The sequence below is a fragment of the Prinia subflava genome, chromosome 2, assembly GCF_021018805.1.
Source record: "Prinia subflava isolate CZ2003 ecotype Zambia chromosome 2, Cam_Psub_1.2, whole genome shotgun sequence".
In the NCBI taxonomy this organism is placed as follows: Eukaryota; Metazoa; Chordata; class Aves; order Passeriformes; family Cisticolidae; genus Prinia; species Prinia subflava.
In genome coordinates this window covers 60,396,006-60,414,338 of record NC_086248.1, presented here as the reverse complement: position 1 = coordinate 60,414,338, position 18,333 = coordinate 60,396,006, and the positions used below count along the sequence as shown (strand labels likewise).

Genomic DNA, 18,333 nt, shown 5'->3' with positions numbered 1-18,333 from the left:
TTATGATAGGTGACTTTATGCAGAAAAAATGGCTTCAGGTTATGTGAAGAGCATCCATTCATACACAGGTTCTTGATTAATCTTGCAGGTTCCCATTGAGCTGTTACAGTGAATAAAGTAAGAGGCTGCATGAAAAGCACTTTCATATTGATGTGAAGAAAAGCAGACCAAGTGCTCTTACTGTGTATTTTGTCAAAATAATTTTCATGCTGAAGTTTAAGCCACATAGCATAAATATTTCCCAGCTAGCAGGCAGTGATCATGCAGCACATTCTAGGGTGCATGACTCAGGCCATCAAAAGAAAAGCTTTAACCATGAACTCTGTGAACTCTAAGGAAAACCTCCAGTTGAGCTAATATAATGTATTGGAAGTGACTTGGATACCTTCCCATCTGTGGTGCTTTTTAATGAAATCTGTCCTCCCCCACTCTGAATGTGCGTGTGTGTGAATGTGTGCTTAATAGATACAGGGCAGCGAACTCCCCAGGATTAGCTAATGAAAATAGCACTGTAAAATGAATTGAGCAAATCGATACAGCCGGAATTTTGAGCACTGTGACAAATGCACCAACCCGAAATTCCCCTCTCCCACTGCAGCCAATATTTTATGTGCAAGTATGTGTTACAAACTTCCAACATGAGACTGCTATTTGTAAATTAAAATTGACTCGGGCCACAGGACACTGCTTAGGGAAGCAAAGGAGAAGGAAGAGCTCTTCACGTAGTGGAAGATGGGACTGCCCTTGGAAAACTCTGGGTCATGCTTGCTGTTAGAAGGAAGAGCAAGGAGAGCCTCCTGACTTATGCTGGTGTGAGGAACTATGTTCAAATGTGTGAAATAACTTGGGGATTGGAGGATCTTGGGAACTTTTCCAGGATTCTTATGCCTTTCTGACTCCTCTGAAGCTTCCTGCCCAGCTGTGAGAACACTGGGTGAATGAGGGAAATTTACCTGCAAAACCAAAAGGCTATGGATGGGCCAAAAAAAAAATCCTGGGTGCCTTAAGTAGTCTCAACTTTTGGGACTTAAAAAACACATCCTCCTGTTTCCTCCAACACTGCAGGAATCCCAGCTTCGGGGAATGCAGAGGAAGCTTGAATTGACTCCATTTCAGGAGGAATTTTTCATCTTTCATGCAGGGTAAGTGACACATAATTTCAAATGTGAATGTCATAATTAAGTCTAATTATTTTACCATACTTTTGCCTTCATTAGACATTGTGTTTGCAATAATTGCTGTAATCAACCATATGGTTAGTATTAACTCGTTAACTACATGAGGGAAGATAATCCCTGCAGGAGGAATAGATGATTTCCAGGTCTCGAGGTATCATGCTGAGTCCCATCATCCCAGGGAATGGCAGGATTTTGGCTCTCTGTCTCTTCTCTCAGATGAGCAGGAGGGAAAGGTTTCAGACGCTTCACATAGCTGAGTGGGTCCAGAAGACATGAAACCCCCAAATCTGTGCGTTGGACAAAAAAAAGCAAATCTGTCTGTTACCTCTGCAGCACCACAAAATTCGTCCATGTGAGTTCTCCTTGTTCCCAGGGAGCAAGGCTGGTCAGCTGTCTGATTTGTGGCTGCCTCACCAGGCAGCTCCCTGTGGCCCAAAGCTGGACACTTTCAGTAGGCAGACTGTTGTGATTTAACAGAAGTATGAGGTGAGTCTGTAGGAAAACTTCTCTGTGCATTAGTACTTACATTTATCTGGAGCACCAGCTTCAACATTGTGCCGTCAGCTGTAATTTCAAGAAGCCACTACTAGCATCTGAGTGTGTAATGATGGTATCTACCAACTAATTCTCTTTTTGCTGGCTTGCTAATAATTCTGTCATCTTGTTCATAGTGATTATACTCTCAAATTATTTTTTACAGTTATAATTAAAAAAAAAAATCTGGTTTAAGTACACTGTAATTTCTGGGGTTTGTAGGGTATATGTTGATTTTTCTTTTGCAGTGTGCCAGGTTTCCAGAATCAGTTAATCAGGTATTCAATCTTCCCGTGCAAGACTTGCAGTGTACAATGCTTACTGAGTAGCATCTCACCTGACCTGCTGTTAGGTGTCTTGTATTTTCCTTGATCTCACCAAAAGGGGACTTCAGTTTGCTACAGAGCAAACCAGAGAGCAAAATTTAATCCTGATGCTGTTTTCCAGCCAAATGTTTAATTGATATGTTATTTTCTTCATTTGTTCCCCCTTTTTCTCTTTTCAGGAAAGCAAACAAAAAATGTATTCACTCATAGAGCCAACAGTGACAATCAGAGCTAATCCATGACCTCTTCAAAATCTTCTTCAGTGGAGATGGAGCAGGTTTCTTCAAAATCTTTCTCAGTTTCCTGGTGGAATTGGTGGTCAAAGACAGAAAAACAGTGCAAAAAATCCCAGTCCTGACCTTACTTGAAGTTTGGTCAGGTCCAGACAAAGAGCCCTTACCTGGAACAGCCAGTACTTTCTGGGTACCCCTCTCAACAGTGATGAGTGGACAAAGATGGTGTCTTTGTGCTGGTGAACACCTGTCTTACTCCTTTAGCTGGTGGCAATAAGGATTGCTTTTAAACTTTGCATGTTGAACCTGGACTTCAGACAGAGCCCAGAGGTGGGGTGATGGGCCCCTTTTTACAAGGGAGGGATCTTTGTACCCCTTTGTACCCCAACAGCATCCTTCTGGTACAGGCAGGGGAAGATTTCAAAGTCCTGGGAAATGAAAAACACATCCTGGTTTCCTCTTGCTCCGGTGGCACAATCTGAGGCTGCCCTCATCTCCAGGAGGTGATAACTCAAGGTTCCCCTTCTGTACAAATGATGCTCCTTTTGTACCAATGGGAAGGACTTGCAGGGGGTGGATTCAGTTTATCACGTAGATCAGTCAGGATGGTAACTCTACAGTAGGTTAACAGTTTGCTCCCTTGGTGATCCTGCTCATTTCCAACCTTGGGGAGTCAGGGAAGCAGCACAGAGAGCGATACTTGTCTGCAAGGTGTCTACATGCTATAGTGACACCAGGTTTTGGGGCACAAGGATTAATTATTTAAAAAAGCATTGACAGACCTTCTGCAAAATTAAAACTGGCGATTTCCAAGCCTTTTATACTCCCTGGACATAGGCTTGTTTTTCCTTCTGGGTAATTCCTTGACAAAAAAAGAAAGTGGAGGGCTTCTTGATGTCTGCTCCAAACACGCCACTTCCCAAATGCCTTCTTTGTGATTTATTGTGACTTGTAAAGAGAATAAGTGGAGCCTGTATAAACGGTGTGAAGAAAAATGGAGGGATTTGGTTTGTACTGACTATAATACAGAGGATATATTGTTACTTCTAATTGTAAATGTAGTGAGTGGAATGGAGACATCTTTTCATGTGGACAAACAAATGGGGTAGGTGCTTTTTGAGGTATGTACAGATAAAATCTCAAACACAAGGCATTTCGAAAAACAGCAGAAAATCTGTGGCTCAATACTCACAGGACTTGTGTGGACTGTGGAAAGCAGGCTTGTGTCTTGCAAAACATACAAAGTCTTACCAAGCATGGAATAACCACTTTGTCATTTTAAATGAAGTCTATAAAAAATTACAGTCAGCACATAATAGGTGTTTTGCACCCATGCTAAGTACTGCCAAGAAAATAGTTACCTAAGTAAATCAATAAAGTATCATTCCCTTCCAAGGTCTTCCTGTCCCAGTCCCTGAACCTCTCATTTCACAGGAGTACTGAAACCTGTTCAAGATTTATTTTGATGAAAGTAAGCATCTCTGCATTATCAGGCAGTAAAGAAGTTGTTTACTGCTACTCCAGTAGTGTTGAAAAATCTCTCTGAATACATACTTGCATTGTAGCTATCATAAAAATGTCTACTAGCTATTGGAGCCCCCAAATTGATTTTTTTTTCCAGAAAACAAAGAGTTCAGCCTGAAACGTAGAAATTGCTTCATAAGAAAAACTATTCGTGTACAGAGAGATGGACTGAGGTATCCTGTCATATATGATGTTCAAGTTTGGTATAAAGTATTTCTATTAATATTGTGTTAGCAAATAAGCCTGGGCTGAGGTAGCAGCACCTGTTCTGGGTTCATTTCCTATAAATCAGTCTAGATGTTTAATATGTTTCTCATTACCAGAGGGTTTGAAAACCAGCAATACACCTGAAAACCAATTTGGTGGCATTAATGTTCCTACAAAGTAGTGAATTTCCAGTTCACACTGTCGATTATTGGCAGGAAACAGATTCTGACTTGGCCCTTGTCAGGGATAATACAATTCACAGCCGTACTGCTCCCATCAAGCCAGGAAAATGCAGTGTGCAGGATATGCCATTGCAAGAGCTGGAGCTCCAAATTTTCAACACATGCAACAAAATCTTTTCACAGGCACTGCATATATAAAATGATTTTGTGAAATATTTCAGATGGAAAAGACAGTGAAGAAAATCTTCATCTGTTTGCAAAATGTGTGAATGATAGAAAAGCTGACTCAGGTCCTGGCAGTGAAAGGCTTGCCCTGCTTGGAGAGGTATCACACCAAGTATGTTGGCAGAGCAGTGCTGCAAAGGGGAAAAAGGCTCATACTCTGCACATTCGCCCCGGACTCAAACCAGAGTGGTTTGCTCAAACCAGAGTGGTTTACCCCTGCTCTGCTTTTGAGCTCAAAAGAGTTTGGGAGAATAAGAAAGCAGAGGTGGAGTGCTAACCTGCTTGGCATAGGGGAGTGGCAGACAGGTTTCTCATCCTTGAGAACTGTGGAGCCATGAGCTCCTGGGGTGAGATGCCAAGGTACCAGGTTTTGAGGACCTCATAGCACCTTAGTAGGTCTCCAGGGGCTGCATGATTGTTCTTGCTGAGGGACTGAGAATTTAAGAAGAGATTCACTTCTACTTCAGTCAATTAAAAGTTACATGTCTATTTGAAGCTACTTATTTAGGCTTCCTGCAGACATCACTTTCTTACGCTTTGGCTGGAAGCCTTAACTTTATCTGGATGGGTTTTCTCAGGATTCCAGTCAAGAAATACAATTTTGTGGGGATGTGGAGAAGACCAGCAAGACCTGCAAGTCTGAAATTAATATTTTAGCCAAAGTGGACACCCTTGGGCAAGGGGGAAAACTTGCATTACTTGTTGGAACTATGATGAGTGAAGGGGTGAAAAGTCACTCTCATCTTTGAAAGGATACAAGCACTGTCTCTGTGTGCCTCATACGTATGAGTAGGATGCATCAGGTTTTAGCAGACCTGCCACAACAGTAATTCTTTGACATTATCTTCCTTCTCCCAGATGGAAAATGTCATTATTGATATTTCTTCATTGCCTGAGCAGGTTCTCTTTTTTATTATACTGGAATACTGGCTTCAGAGCAAATGTTAGTTGGGAGCTTTATATTTCATGTCCCTTGTTTAACTTGAAATTCATCATGGTTTTTTTTTTCTTTTTTCCCCGCTAAACTTACAAATAAACCCAGTATTTTTGATTAAGTTTTTCATTTTTACATCTTGAATAAGCCTGTCTTATTGATGCCTGCCTTTCTGTTTCTATGTACAAATCTATCAAGACCATCAGGAAATGGTTTCACAAACAGAATTTATTGCAAAGCTGATTATGTATTAATATATACAAATGACAAATCTAAAACACAATGTCAAAAAAGCAAGAAAATGCAATCAAGAATTTATTATTCTCCCATTACTATTCAGCTGGGAAAATAGCTGCTCTACCTTACCAAAATAACTTCCCCCTCCCAAACCTTACACCCAACCTGGGTTTTCTAAGTAAGTGCCACAGAAGTATTTGTAATAAAATAGTTTAATATATAATAATATCAAAAGCTCACTGTAATTTATCCACCTATTTTTCTCACTTCTATATTGCATGAAGGCTTATTATAAAAATTCATTGTCACTCATACACCTTGTGTATGTGTGAGTGTGTCTTAAACTTCCGGGTCCATTTCAGAGGTGGAATAAGCAATGTCTGCATTTCACAACCTTGCATATTGTTCTGTTTTGTACATGTTTTTCCAACATTGTAGACAAGGTTTCTTCTACAAAATATTCACACAAGTGTTTCTCCCCCAAAATTGCCTTATCCCAAGCCCCAATTTAACTTTTCCCTTTTTTTTTTTTTTAATAAAAACCAGTAATTTGAATAAAATGCTTTTGAGAAAAAAATTAATGCTTTGCTTTTCACCTTGGAAGTGACATTATGACAATATGCCATGTGTGCAATGCCTCTTTTATACCTTAAGGAGTGACTGATAGCCAGGCCTTTTTCAACTGCAGGACTCATCATGATGACCATTTTGTTGCTTCTCATGTTGTGAGATGTTAGGAGGAATGGGAAATGAATTATGCCTTGCAATGGCTTTGGTTAGCAACAGCACTGCATGTTACGTTGACACCATTATATTTACTTGCCACGTATTGCTAATTACAGATGAATTTTGTATCTGACAACTCCTATGTGCCCACATAGCAACTGACGAAATCTCTCTCATTTGCAGGGAAAAAGTTTTTACTTTTGGGAAGTCCATGCCATAGCCCCACGTTTGTCACCAGGAGGTGTTTCAGTGCCACATCATATGAGGGAATATGGTGGTTCTGGATGAGAGGAGCAATGGGAACAAAATGGTTGATGCACACACAAACACGGACACAGATCGTACAGCACACACCACAGGCTGTACACAAACGTGTGTGTAGTGCTGTCTCTAGTATACATGTGCTTGTGCATTTGTGCACATACACACATACCCTTATGACTGAACTCTGAGGCATCCTGAGCACAATAAAGAAGTGATCTGCCTGTGTTTCACACAGAGGCAATCACTCTGCAAGCTCATGTGAGAAGTCATTATAATAGTTACGCTATTTATGGAGAAATGTGTAGCTAAAATGTAGGAAAATTATTGTTCTCCATATTCTCACTTTTTTATTGAAGAAACAAATCACACAGTAAATTACATCTGATTTGCATGAAATGTTGCCTGCACCTAGAGCTCAGCATGAACCTGCGAAAAGACATTGTTTTAATTCCATAGCCATTAGAGTAGTTTGCTTGTTTCCTTTTCTTTTTTTTTTTTTTAAGATAAATTTCTGGCCTGTGTTTCTTATTTGGCTTTGCTTGTATTTTATAGGCCCTTCTGAGTATAATTTAATACCTCCAAATTGCCATGGTGAATGAGAAAAAAGTAATGCCCTCTACCCAAGCAGATGTGGAGGAGAATAAGCAGGGAGTACATGTCTGCCCCATGGTGATAATGGATGTTGTCCAAGCTGCCACTTGTGGAGGTAATTCCTGAGGGAATTGCAAAATATGCTGAGTTAGAAAGGACCCACAAGGAACATACAGTCCAGCTTCTAGCCCTGCACAGAACCATCCCCAAGAGTTGCACCATGTGCCTGAGAGCATTGTCCAAACATTTCTTGAACCCTACCAGGACTGATGTTGTGACCACTTCCCTGGGGAGTCTGTTCCAGTGCCTAACCACCCTGTGGGTGAAGAACCTTTTTTTAATATCCAACCTAAACCTCCCCTGGTACAGTTTCAGGTCATTCCTTTGGGGCCTGTCACTGGTCATGAGACATCATATCTTCCCCTTGTGAGGAAGTTGTAGTCTGAAATGAAGTCTCCCTTCAGTCTCCTCCAGGCTCAACAGACCAAGTGACCTCAAGCACTCTTCACTGGCTTCTCCTCAAGGCCCTTCACTATCTTCTTGGTTTTCCTTAGACATTAGAGAGCTTATAAAGCTCTCTAATAGCTTTATACTCCTCTTATTTTTATTGTGGTACTCAGCCGCCCCCAGCACTGGAGGTGAGGCCACCCCAGCTCAGAGCAGAGCAGGACAATGCCCTCCCTGTCCCCACTGGCCATGCTGTGCCCGATGTCCCCCAGGACAGGGTTGGCCCTCCTGGCTGCCAGGGTACTGCTGACTTGTGTTCAACTTGCCTTGGACCAGGATCCCCAGGTCCCTTTCCGTGGCACTGCTCTCCAGCCTCTCATTCCCCAGTCTGTATGCACAACCAGGATTATCCTACCTAGATGCAGAATCTGTCACTTTCCTTTGTTGAATTTCATATGGTTGATGATTGCTGAGCCCTCAATTTGTTGAGGTCTCTCTGCAGGGCCTCCCTGCCCTTGAGGGAGTCAACAGCTCCTTCCAGTTTTGTATCCTCTGTGAACTTGCTGAGTGTCCCTTCCAGTCCTGTGTTCAAGTTGTTTGTGAGGATGTTGAAGAGCACAGGGATGAGAGAGGAGCCTTATGGAACCCCACTGGTGACAAGTCACCAGTCTGATGTCAGTCACCTCATTCACTACAACCCTTGGTGCCAGAATGGTGAGCCAGTTGCTCAATGATTGCATGATGTCTTTGCCCATCCGTGTACTAGATATTTTGTCTGGAAGGGAACTATGAGAGAAGGCATCAAAAGGGAGGCTCCTGTTTGCCTTGGGCCAACAGAACATGTTGAAGGTTTTGGTGTCTCCTTTTCCTCCAATTTTTCCCCCTTCATATCTTTGGATGTTACCAGTAAGCTAAAGAACACTTATTTCCCCATCAAAGTTCCCCTGGGAAGTCTGGAAGCTGCAGAGGAGCCCTACATGCACACTGGCCAGAGCACACAGCTGGGCCAGGTCCAGAGAAAGACAGTGTGGTTGAAGTGAGGGTGCACTGACACTCTGACTCCATGGTGTAAACAGATACATCCTGAAGGAATTAGTAAAACCCTGGTCTAAGATTTGTCAATAAGATCTGAGTGAAAATCTGCCATGTTACAGAAAAATGGATTTTTGCTAAAGTACCCCTTTATTATTTGCAAGGGGTATGTACTTTCCATAGAAAAAGGTGTTTCCTCTAAGAAGTATATGGTTGAATATGGAAACATTTTTGGTGGAGATACTGTGCCCTGTTCATGTAGTTGTAAGGGAGCAGGATGGCTTAGCCTCCCTCACTCCCCTGTGCAGGGACATGACCTTTGCCTTGAATCCTGCAACAGGGATTGGCCTCGTGTTAGAGGCATCCAGGATGGGAATGTATGTCAGACATATGTATGTGTGCATACCTTGACACAAACTCTTCTGCAGAGTTGTTGCTTTGGGTTCAACTTTTCTTTAAAGCTGGAGGAGCCAGCAAGGGGCTGCAATGGTGTGCAACAAGAGAGTGTGAGCCATCAGCATGAGGGTGGAACACGGGCATCAGGGCAGGGCCAGGAGAGGGCAAAGGCAGAAGCCGGTAGGGCAGTAAAATCACTTTAGTCTTTATTACTGTCTTTGCCTCCTTCTCCCTTGAGTCCACATCTGTCACTGCTTCCTGGGAGTTAAAGGTCAGTTGATTTTCATTTTCTCCTGTCAGCTGAGCTGTGTTGTGGCTCTGCCTGAAGTTGCTGTGATTCACCATTCATTCTGTTGAAAAATGCCTTGTACCTCAGGACTTTCCCAACATGTGAGGCACAGTCTGCTGTTAAAGAATGCAAGGAGGTAACGTGGTACTAGACCTGTGCTTCAAAATAAAATATTTTGGGGTTGAGTCATGGTTTTCTCATAGTTAATTGTTGCTACAAGATCACAGTTTTCTAGACAATGGGTTCTTCAGAAAAAAAGTTTGTAGGAGTGTAGCAAAAAACCAAAAGTGGACAAAAATATTTTGGCTAAGCTGGTTTAATAAGCATTATATGAGGAACAAATTGGAAGGATGTAAACACAAGAGAAGGAGGATTTTGTTTTTTAACTCTTAGAAGTACTTAAATGAGAACCTCAAATGATAGCCCTGGTGAAAGTGCTATTAAGGTGTATAAGGTATGCAAATGTAGGATAAAACTGAATAAATAAATAGATTATTAAGGAGTCTTTCTCCTGGGGTTTTCAGAAAAGGACTACTTATTTCATAACCTTTACAAAAACACAAAAGCAGATTTTACAAGTTAATAATTATGCTTCAGGTCTATGTTTTTTTCTAGGAGTGGTCCATGGAGAGTACAAGTGGCCCTGGCTTAGCAAGTGAACACTTGCAGTCTGGTCTGAGCTCGTGCTGGCAGCAGGCTCTGGCTGTCATACAGCTGTCAGCAAAGCCTGTGTGTGGTGACTGAGCAGGGCAGCACCTGTGCTGAGGCTGTTCTGTGTGCACCATTGGGCCAGGAGGCCAGTTCTGTCCCATGTCTGGTGATAAAATGGAGGTTCAGTGGGAAGTGCTGTGCAGTCAGCAACATTTAAAACAAATAACAAGCTTTTCTTCACATGGATTTTATCTGAGCAAGCTTCTGTGGCTGGTATGTGGAAGCGTTAAACTCATTTTCATGTGTGCGTGTTTCTAACTAGGTATTGTATATTTCCTTCTTTTATGTTGCTGAAAGCAAACTGCATCTTGCTAGAAGAACTGTTTAGTATGCTTCAGGACTCAGAAACTAATCTCGAAGTCTAGCCTTGAAGGGTATGATCTATTGCAATTAGAAATGTATTGCTTTGCAATTACTATTACCACTTGTTTTTACCTGCAGGCATAGAAATAAATACCTGTTGCCTGTGGATATTTATACCCTCTAAATTCCTGCAAAGAAGCCAGTCCTAATTTCTGCAGCTTTTCTGTGGTAAAGCTGATGCCTTTAAGTAACCCTTGCATCTGCTGAAAAGTACCATAAACAACCACATCTGGGTTGTAACTATGATCATGCAGTTTTTGTCACCTGTCTGCAGCAAAAAAAAGGTAGAAAATGAGTGTGTTTAGAACACCAATCTGATCTGAAAAGTCTGAAGATTCCTGCAGTAGCCTAGTTTTGGACATATTATGTGACTTCTTCATCTGGAGAATAATGATGCCCAGGCATCTTTTTCATAATTTACTCTCCAGTATTACTGGAAAATGATGTCAGAGTTACTATGTCTGTATCATCTCTTGTTCTTGTGTGTGATAACCAACTGTCATCAGTATTGTGTTTTTGGACATAGCAGGAATTAATATTTTGTGAGTTTTCATGCTATAGGCTGAAACTGGGAGACAAAGCTGGTGTAGGTTAAAAATACTCCCTGCCCACCTTGCTCTTTGCACTTTTTTCACACTTGGGTAAACTGAATGACCCAGGTCACCATGTGCTCCGTTGCACTGTTGGTGCAATTTAGGGGATGAGGGTTTGTGCATGGGGCCTGGAGTGCAGAAGGATCAATGGCCCTGAGCCCTTCTGAAGGAAGCCATAGCTCAGACTTCTTCCCTTTCCCACTTGTGTAAGTCTGGGGCAAGTCTATCACAGCTGGCCAAGGCTAGCGTAGCAGAAAGCTGTAATTATCCCGTGTCAGAAGCTGCAGGATTTGATGGATATTTTCAGACCAAATGTAGAGGTTGTTTAACCACCTAAAAGCAGATGGTGGCATTCACTGAGAGCTGTGTATGAAGTGAAACGACTCTCTCAGATCCTGCCTGGGCTGACTACTGCCAGACAAGACTGGAGACAGTACAGTGGCACTTGTTGGGATTTGTTTATGGGAGCAAAATCTGGCATTATTCAGCATGTGTTGGGAGTACATGCTGGGGATCAAAGTGTCTTGTGAACAGTTAGTTTGATTGGAGTTGAAGGAGTTTGCCTTAAAATCAAGACATAAAAGGAGGAGAATTTGCTTTGTGACTTACACTAAATTAAGGGGGATGGCATCTCCTGGCTATTGCTTGCAAACCAGGCACCATGGGGAAATGAAATTGAGCAATAAGGGACTGCTGTGTGCACCATATACTTGTCAGGTTAGTGTGCAGTGCTGCATTGAGGAACGGTGGAATGCAGCTTTTCACCACAGAAACACTTTGAATCAGTGATTTGATGAATTTCCTCACCTCATCTAGTTATTCTCTCTTTAATTTAATATTTTCAAACAAAACCTTTGACCTAGAGCTAAGAGTGGAGACAAATTTCTTTATAAAAAAGAAATCAGTAGGATTTTTAAGGTAAAATTGGAAATGGCATCCTTTGTAAACCTATTCCTTGAGTGAACTGTAGGCCTTACTGGAATCCTGTTCAGCTTTTACTCTCTGTGTGTTTAGGATGCTGACTGGTAACAACTGATAGAAACAGATCCTTCTCAACTTGTGCCTTATAAATCCTACAAATATAAAAATATGTATCTCTTCTCATCAGGTATCCCAGACATACATATCCCTATATCACAGTGTTCCTTAAATCCTACACAGAAGTATAGTTAAGGAGAGTTTTTGTCATTGTTTGAGGGAGGATCATTGTGCTATAAGCTGTACTAACCACGAAGCAGAGTGAAATTTCTTTTGTACAGTAGCAAAAGATATTTCCTGCTGATAGGTGCATGTAGGAGATATAAATACAAGAGCAAGGTTAACACAGGTGACACACACATTTTCACCTTTCTTGCTCAGTTAATCAGATCCTGCTGGCTTTTCCAAGGGGGCTGAAATTTTCTAAGGGCCATGCCTTGAAGTGACCCACTGTACCTTGGGTTCCCAGGGTCCCTCACACATGGGAAGAGAGGAGAAATCCCTGTTGAACTTGAAAGGTGGAAACACTAGGGGAAGGTATAGTCTTCTTGCTCTGCTCTTCATTGCATCTCATTTTCCTCCCCTCTTCTGAATGACCCAAAATTTCCTCTTGTCCAGTTCAAGTGGGAGATTGCTACACATTCCTGAAACCACCCATCAGTCCCACCAGTGCTGATTACTTGACATACCCATACACAATATAGCTGTAGGAACTGCAGCTTTGCTTGGCTTGCAGCGTTACTCATCAGCAAAGAGCAAAACTTGCTACGTATCCCACAATGCTGAAATGGGCTCTGTGGTTTTGTATAAACAAGTCTCACATTATTGCATCCTCTCACACACGATTGTTCTGAAGCATTTAAGTAATATGAAATTATCCTCAATATAACTGTCACAGGTGAAAAAAGCCTACAGTGTGTTTATGATGCAGTTCAAACTACTCATTGATTTCTGGACCTACTGTAGCTCTTCAGGGCATATCTCAAAGCCAAGCAATGTCCTTGAGAGCTGGCTGTTCTGTCTGGATTTCTGAATGAGGTGGAAAAAGTGCTTCAAAACCTTTGTGTGACCTGATCATCAAGTCTGACTTCTCCCTTTGAGGGTAATTTGTATGTCCCCTGTGAAGAGGTGATTCTGTAATGCTATGAGTTTGGGTATCTGAAGACACTATAAATAGGCTGGATATCAGGAAGTTCCTTAGCTTTCAGGATGTGATGAATTCAGGCATGCTCCCCTGTTGGCCAGAACACTTATTTCTTCAAAGTTATTTCTCTCTAAGCAGGGGAGCACACTGGAGTTGCAGAGCCACACACTTTAGAAAAATGGTGGTGTTGGCCTCACTGCTTGTTCTTGGACTTGCAGGCACATAAAGTTAGTCTGCCAGGTGGTGCTAATAATACCTGGCTCTCCTGCTGGGCTCATTCTGGGGGAATTGCAAACTATTTCTCATTAACAGGAGAATGATTATTGTCCACAGCTTTTTGGTGTAGAATTGGAGCTGCAAGGAATGAATTAGCCTACCAAAGTCTCTGAAAAAAATTTTGGATTATAGGCCAGCCAGTTTTCTAGGTCTTGGGCAAAACTGTGTTTTCTCTTATTTGGGGATCTGACTACAGCACTGAGGTCTTGGTAGATGGACATGGGACTTGTCCTGTGCTCCAAGGGCCAGAAAAACAATACCCAGGACTGGTACAATGTCAGATTTGTTGCCTATTCTTGTTTAGGATGAAAATCCCAATCATATTTCTGATCCTTCCAACTAGGACAGGCTTCTTCCAGTAGAAGCAAGTTCCTAGGAGGCATACCTTGTTTTCATTTCTGGCCTAGTTGGGAGAATGCCAAGGGGTGCTTCTTCCACCCAGTCCTGAGCACTGTCTGCAGATGAAGTTTAATGGACAGCATATAGCGGCAGGAATTAAGAAATATGGACAGTCATCGACTCCAGTGCACTGCTTTTCTTGTCTGTGCTTCAACAGCTTCATTTGTAGAAGGGGATAAAATTATTCCAATTCACTTTTGTAAAATATTTTGTGATCCTTAGCTGCTGTTTGTATTTCTTCTGCTGTTCCTAATTCTATGACAATAAATTATGAAAGGGTAAAAAAAGAGCAAATATACATAGATTTATTTTCTTTGAGCTTGTAAGAATATATACATTTTCAGTGGACATATGGATTCCATCCTTTTCATCAGGACGGAGAAAAACATTTCTTTCAATGGGATTGCTAGGAAACTGCCTCTGCAATGGGTTTGCTAGGAAACTGTCCTCAGTTACAGGCTTTGAAGTGAAACACTGGTTTAATGCTTTTGTAGTCTGGAGAACATACTATGATCAGAGCTGCCAAAAAAGAGGCAATGTGTATAATATAAATATTAAAAAAAATTTAAAACCAGTTTCTCAGAATTATGTACAAAGAAAATTTTAACTGGTTTGTTGTAGCTTTTGGGTATTCATTAGTTATTTCTCTCACCACCTTTTAAGTATTTTTTAAATGTTAGTTTTACCTGCCCATTTTCTTTGCTCTTATGGAAAAAAAGGGGAGAGGAAAAAGGAATAGAGAAGTCCCCAAACTGGAAAAGTGAAAAATTGTTTTACTTGACAACTCCAAAAAATTATAAAATGAAAAATGTATAAGAAATAATTTATTTCTGGGGAGACAGTAATTTTTCATGTTATAAAGTTTCAGATAAAACTTTGACTTGCCATAGCAATGTCCAAAGCACTGAAACCCATGCCCCCAGGTCACAGCATAGGCATACCCAGAGCCTTGCAGTATCATTTCTGCAGGTGTACTGGTTTGAAAGCAAAACCAGTGAGACTCCAAGTCAGAAAATACAATTTAATAGAGAGAGGGGAAACAAACAACAAAAAAGGTAAAAATAAAACAAATGCAATAGTACAAAGGACCACTGACAGAGTCAGAATACAAACCTGACACCCTGTTGGTCAGGGTGTTGGAAGCAGTCTGAGATAAGTCCTCCTGGAGTGACAGATGTGGCTCTATTGTTGGAGTAGAGATGATCCTCAAGAAAGGATCCAGTCTTCCTCTGGGAATCTAATAAACAGGCTATCTTGGTGTTTGGGACAGCTGGTTTTATCCCGGTGGAAAGGCTTTGGCTCCTCCCACTGGGTGGAGCATCTCACAATGGAACGAATTAATGTTATCAGTCATGTGAGAGACCTTAAATGGCCCATTCACAGGTGATATCCCTCGGAGGAGGATGGGTGGAGGAAGAGAGAAGGAGGCACTGCCATATCTGGTGTTATCAGGTGTCCCATTAACAGAGGGCATCCGCCCTCTTTCCACCCCTAGAGTTACAAGAGATAAAGAACAATATCTCCCAACCGGTTTCAACAGATGAAAATAGAATACACTTTTTGGTTACGTTTTTCAACCCAAGACAGCAGGATAATTAGCATTCTGCATAACAGAAGCCAGAGCAGTGAGGCCAGGTTTCAAAGTGAGAAGCAAGTGTAGGTCCCTCAAAATCGAAATAGTGTGTATGGGTTATATGTAACCAGCCTAGAAAACTGCGTGGTTCAGTTATTCCTTTAACCCTTTATGGATTAATGTATTTAGCTCATTGCAGAGGTAAAGTGACCATTTCTGAGCAGAATGTGACACATTCCCCACCCTTCCCGTTTCCACTGGTTTCAAAATAGATCCTGTGTTGGTTCTGCCACTAGTGGTCAAGTTCATAAATGAACAGTATTCTATTCTGTGAATGTATATGTATCTGTAGAATTCTGTGTTTAGTTTAAGAGGCTGCAGGGTTCCCCTTTCTATAACTCTTCAGAAATACTTCTCTTTTTTAGATAGGGTGCTTTTGCTGCAAAGCAAAGGCTTGTTCACAGTATGTCTCTGCTGCTGTAACACTCTCATGGAAGAAGGTTTGTGGAAATGGTATCACCATTAGAAAAGATGGGTGTTTCAATGTTAACTTGTTAATGTGCTCTTCTGGCAAGAGATGTTCCATTTCTGATTCCACCCCAGATTTCATGTGTGAACTTGAGTAAACCCTTAGGTCTACACTGCCATGAGTCTTCTGAAGCAGCTAATGCCTGTAAAGGTCTGACTCCATCTCTCAGCTCCTTTAAGCTTAAGCAGTATGCAATCACATAAAGGATTTTTTATTAAAATGCATCAATGTCCTCAGATCATGCTGTACTGGAGAGTCAGAGAAGCTGAAATTTGTCCTCCTGAGAGCTGATGTCTGGATGCAAATTTGTGTAGGCATTTTCTGTCTTTCTCAGTGCTTCCAGATGGTGAGGTGGTGTGGAGTACAGTTGAGAAAAGGGGATAGTTTTCTAATGTCATATTTGTTATGCATTCTCCTGGCCACTTTCTAACTGGTTAGCAGTTATAGCTTAAAGTACGTAGAGAAATTCCACTGATAATCAGTGTGCTTTCTAGAGACAGATTCTTAGAAGAAGCAATGATGGGGGAGGGGGTGTGTGGCAAGTTACAAACGAACATCAGTGACTCCTTTAGAGTTGCACAAAATTAACAGAAATGAGATCTCTAGTTACTGAAGAGAATCTTCTCTACTGAGATAGCTATTAAAATAAAACAATCAGAGATTACGGCACATAAGAGTCTTTTTAATTGTTAATTTGCCTACTTCAAAATGACCGTACAGTGAAATCTCTGTCTTTTTAAATAACATTGTTTTCCTTAAAATTGGTTTCCCTTTTCAGTGTTATCTTCCTGAGAGCACTGTGGTGATATTGTTGGGAATTATCTATCCCACACTGAGGAGAGCCTATCTGAGGCTAACACAGTCCTTGCGAAGTGCAAGGTAATTAACCATTCTCCTCCCCCTATTTATCTTGATTTTTGCTTCCATCTAGTTGTTTTTCATGCTTGTAAAGCATAATTTGCATAAAGTTTTAGCACTTTCTTCCTACACAACCCCTTGCTCTCTGGTCTTTCTCTCCACACCACCACAATGAGCTGAGCGTGAATTATCCCAGAGTCAGGGTGGTTGAACTGTTCTGCCTGTGCACAGCAGCACTGAAGACAATGGAGCACAGCATCTGCGATTGACACAATTCTCACTTACAGAGACATTTTGTATGCTAATGAACATCTGATGGCAAGACCAGACTTTTTGCTGCTAATTCTGGCAATACCTATCTCTGATGGGAACCTAATTTCCACCCACAAGGATTTTCAGTGTAAAGGAGCGAGCAACGAATGATGATGAGCAGTGATGTGACTTTTCTCTTGTTTTCCCTTCTATATTTTGCCCACAGCCAGGAAAATAGAGCCTCTAGACCAAAGCGCTTGGCACCTGGTGTTTCCTTTCAAGTCCTTCTACAAGCCAAGCTCCTTTCACCACTGAATTCCTCAAATAAACTTCTCTTTCAAGTAGTCACTGCTTCCTTTGTAATTAAGCCACAAGGCATATTAGCATAGCCAGGAAACATTTACCTGAAAGCTCAGGGTAACTGAGTGGCTGCCATGACATGGCAATGTTTGAAATGAGTAAGAAGGGGCTTGGTTGCATTGGAGGTTTTTTGTTTGTTTGTTTGTCTTAGGCAATATAAAACAGAGCAAACACAGAGGTATAGTGAGATTCGGGTACCTGTGTTTACACACCATCTGTATCACATGCAAATCATGACTCTGCCAAGTTAAGCACTCAGAACAATTGTTCCTAGCCTGCTCTTAGCTCAAAGTCTGTAGCTTTCATTTCAGATGCAAAGAAGGGCTAAAGAGAGCCTAGTTTGTTTTTCCCAACTAGGTCAGCTGGTTTAATTAGAGACTCTGTGTCTCCCTCCACGTCTTACTTCTCCAGGCTACTCAACTGTTTGAATAGATAATCCCAATTCCTAATAATTACAGCTACAATATTATATATTTTGCAGAGATAATGCTTTCAACTGAAAATTTAGAGCTGCCAGTTACGTCCTCCTGTATTAGCCCTATATCACTAGGCATAGCCTGGCTTTTTTTTTTTTTCTTACTTTCCTTGTGCCATGCACAGCTTTTCCCAGGACTGTCAAAGCACTGGTCATTCAACACCAAAACAGATGGGGTGGTGGGACCACTGTGGGGATCCACGAATTTTTGTTTCAAAACAGATTATGGCAGTTTGACTGGTGGCTCTGCATCTGCAGGTGCAAGTTAATCTGATATTAGCCATGTTTCAACTGATTTAATAATGTTCACACACAAAGTTGGTTTAATTAACTTGGATTTACACCAGGGCGTAGAGGGGACATGTCGGTTTGGTTATTAATCAAAGGAGTAGGAGCCAGCAGATCTATCTCTCCTCCCTTTCAAGCTCTCCAATAGATTAATGATGTGACCTTGGGCAGATCTCCAGGCTTGTTTTTGCCTTGCTCTCCTTGGCCTG

At 41.5% G+C, this 18,333-nt stretch overlaps 1 protein-coding gene across 27 annotated transcripts in view; it reads left to right on the top strand.

The window, feature by feature from the left end:
- The window catches only part of LOC134546893 (uncharacterized), a 249,245-nt gene that overhangs the window by 113,737 nt on the left and 117,175 nt on the right, over positions 1 to 18,333 (top strand). For 14 of the 27 annotated variants that reach the window (XR_010079294.1, XR_010079290.1, XR_010079291.1 and 11 more), the window contains one exon: positions 1,066 to 1,142. The exons of 11 other annotated variants lie outside the window; for them this stretch is intronic. Coding sequence is in view for 7 of the 16 variants with exons in the window: in XM_063390172.1 (XP_063246242.1) it covers positions 1,066 to 1,142 (77 nt within the window). In the remaining 9 variants the exon portion in view is untranslated. Of the gene's footprint in view, positions 1 to 1,065; positions 1,143 to 2,217; positions 6,114 to 18,333 lie in introns of those variants that run through there. 2 more of the 27 variants (XM_063390176.1, XM_063390171.1) reach the window with 1 other exon arrangement.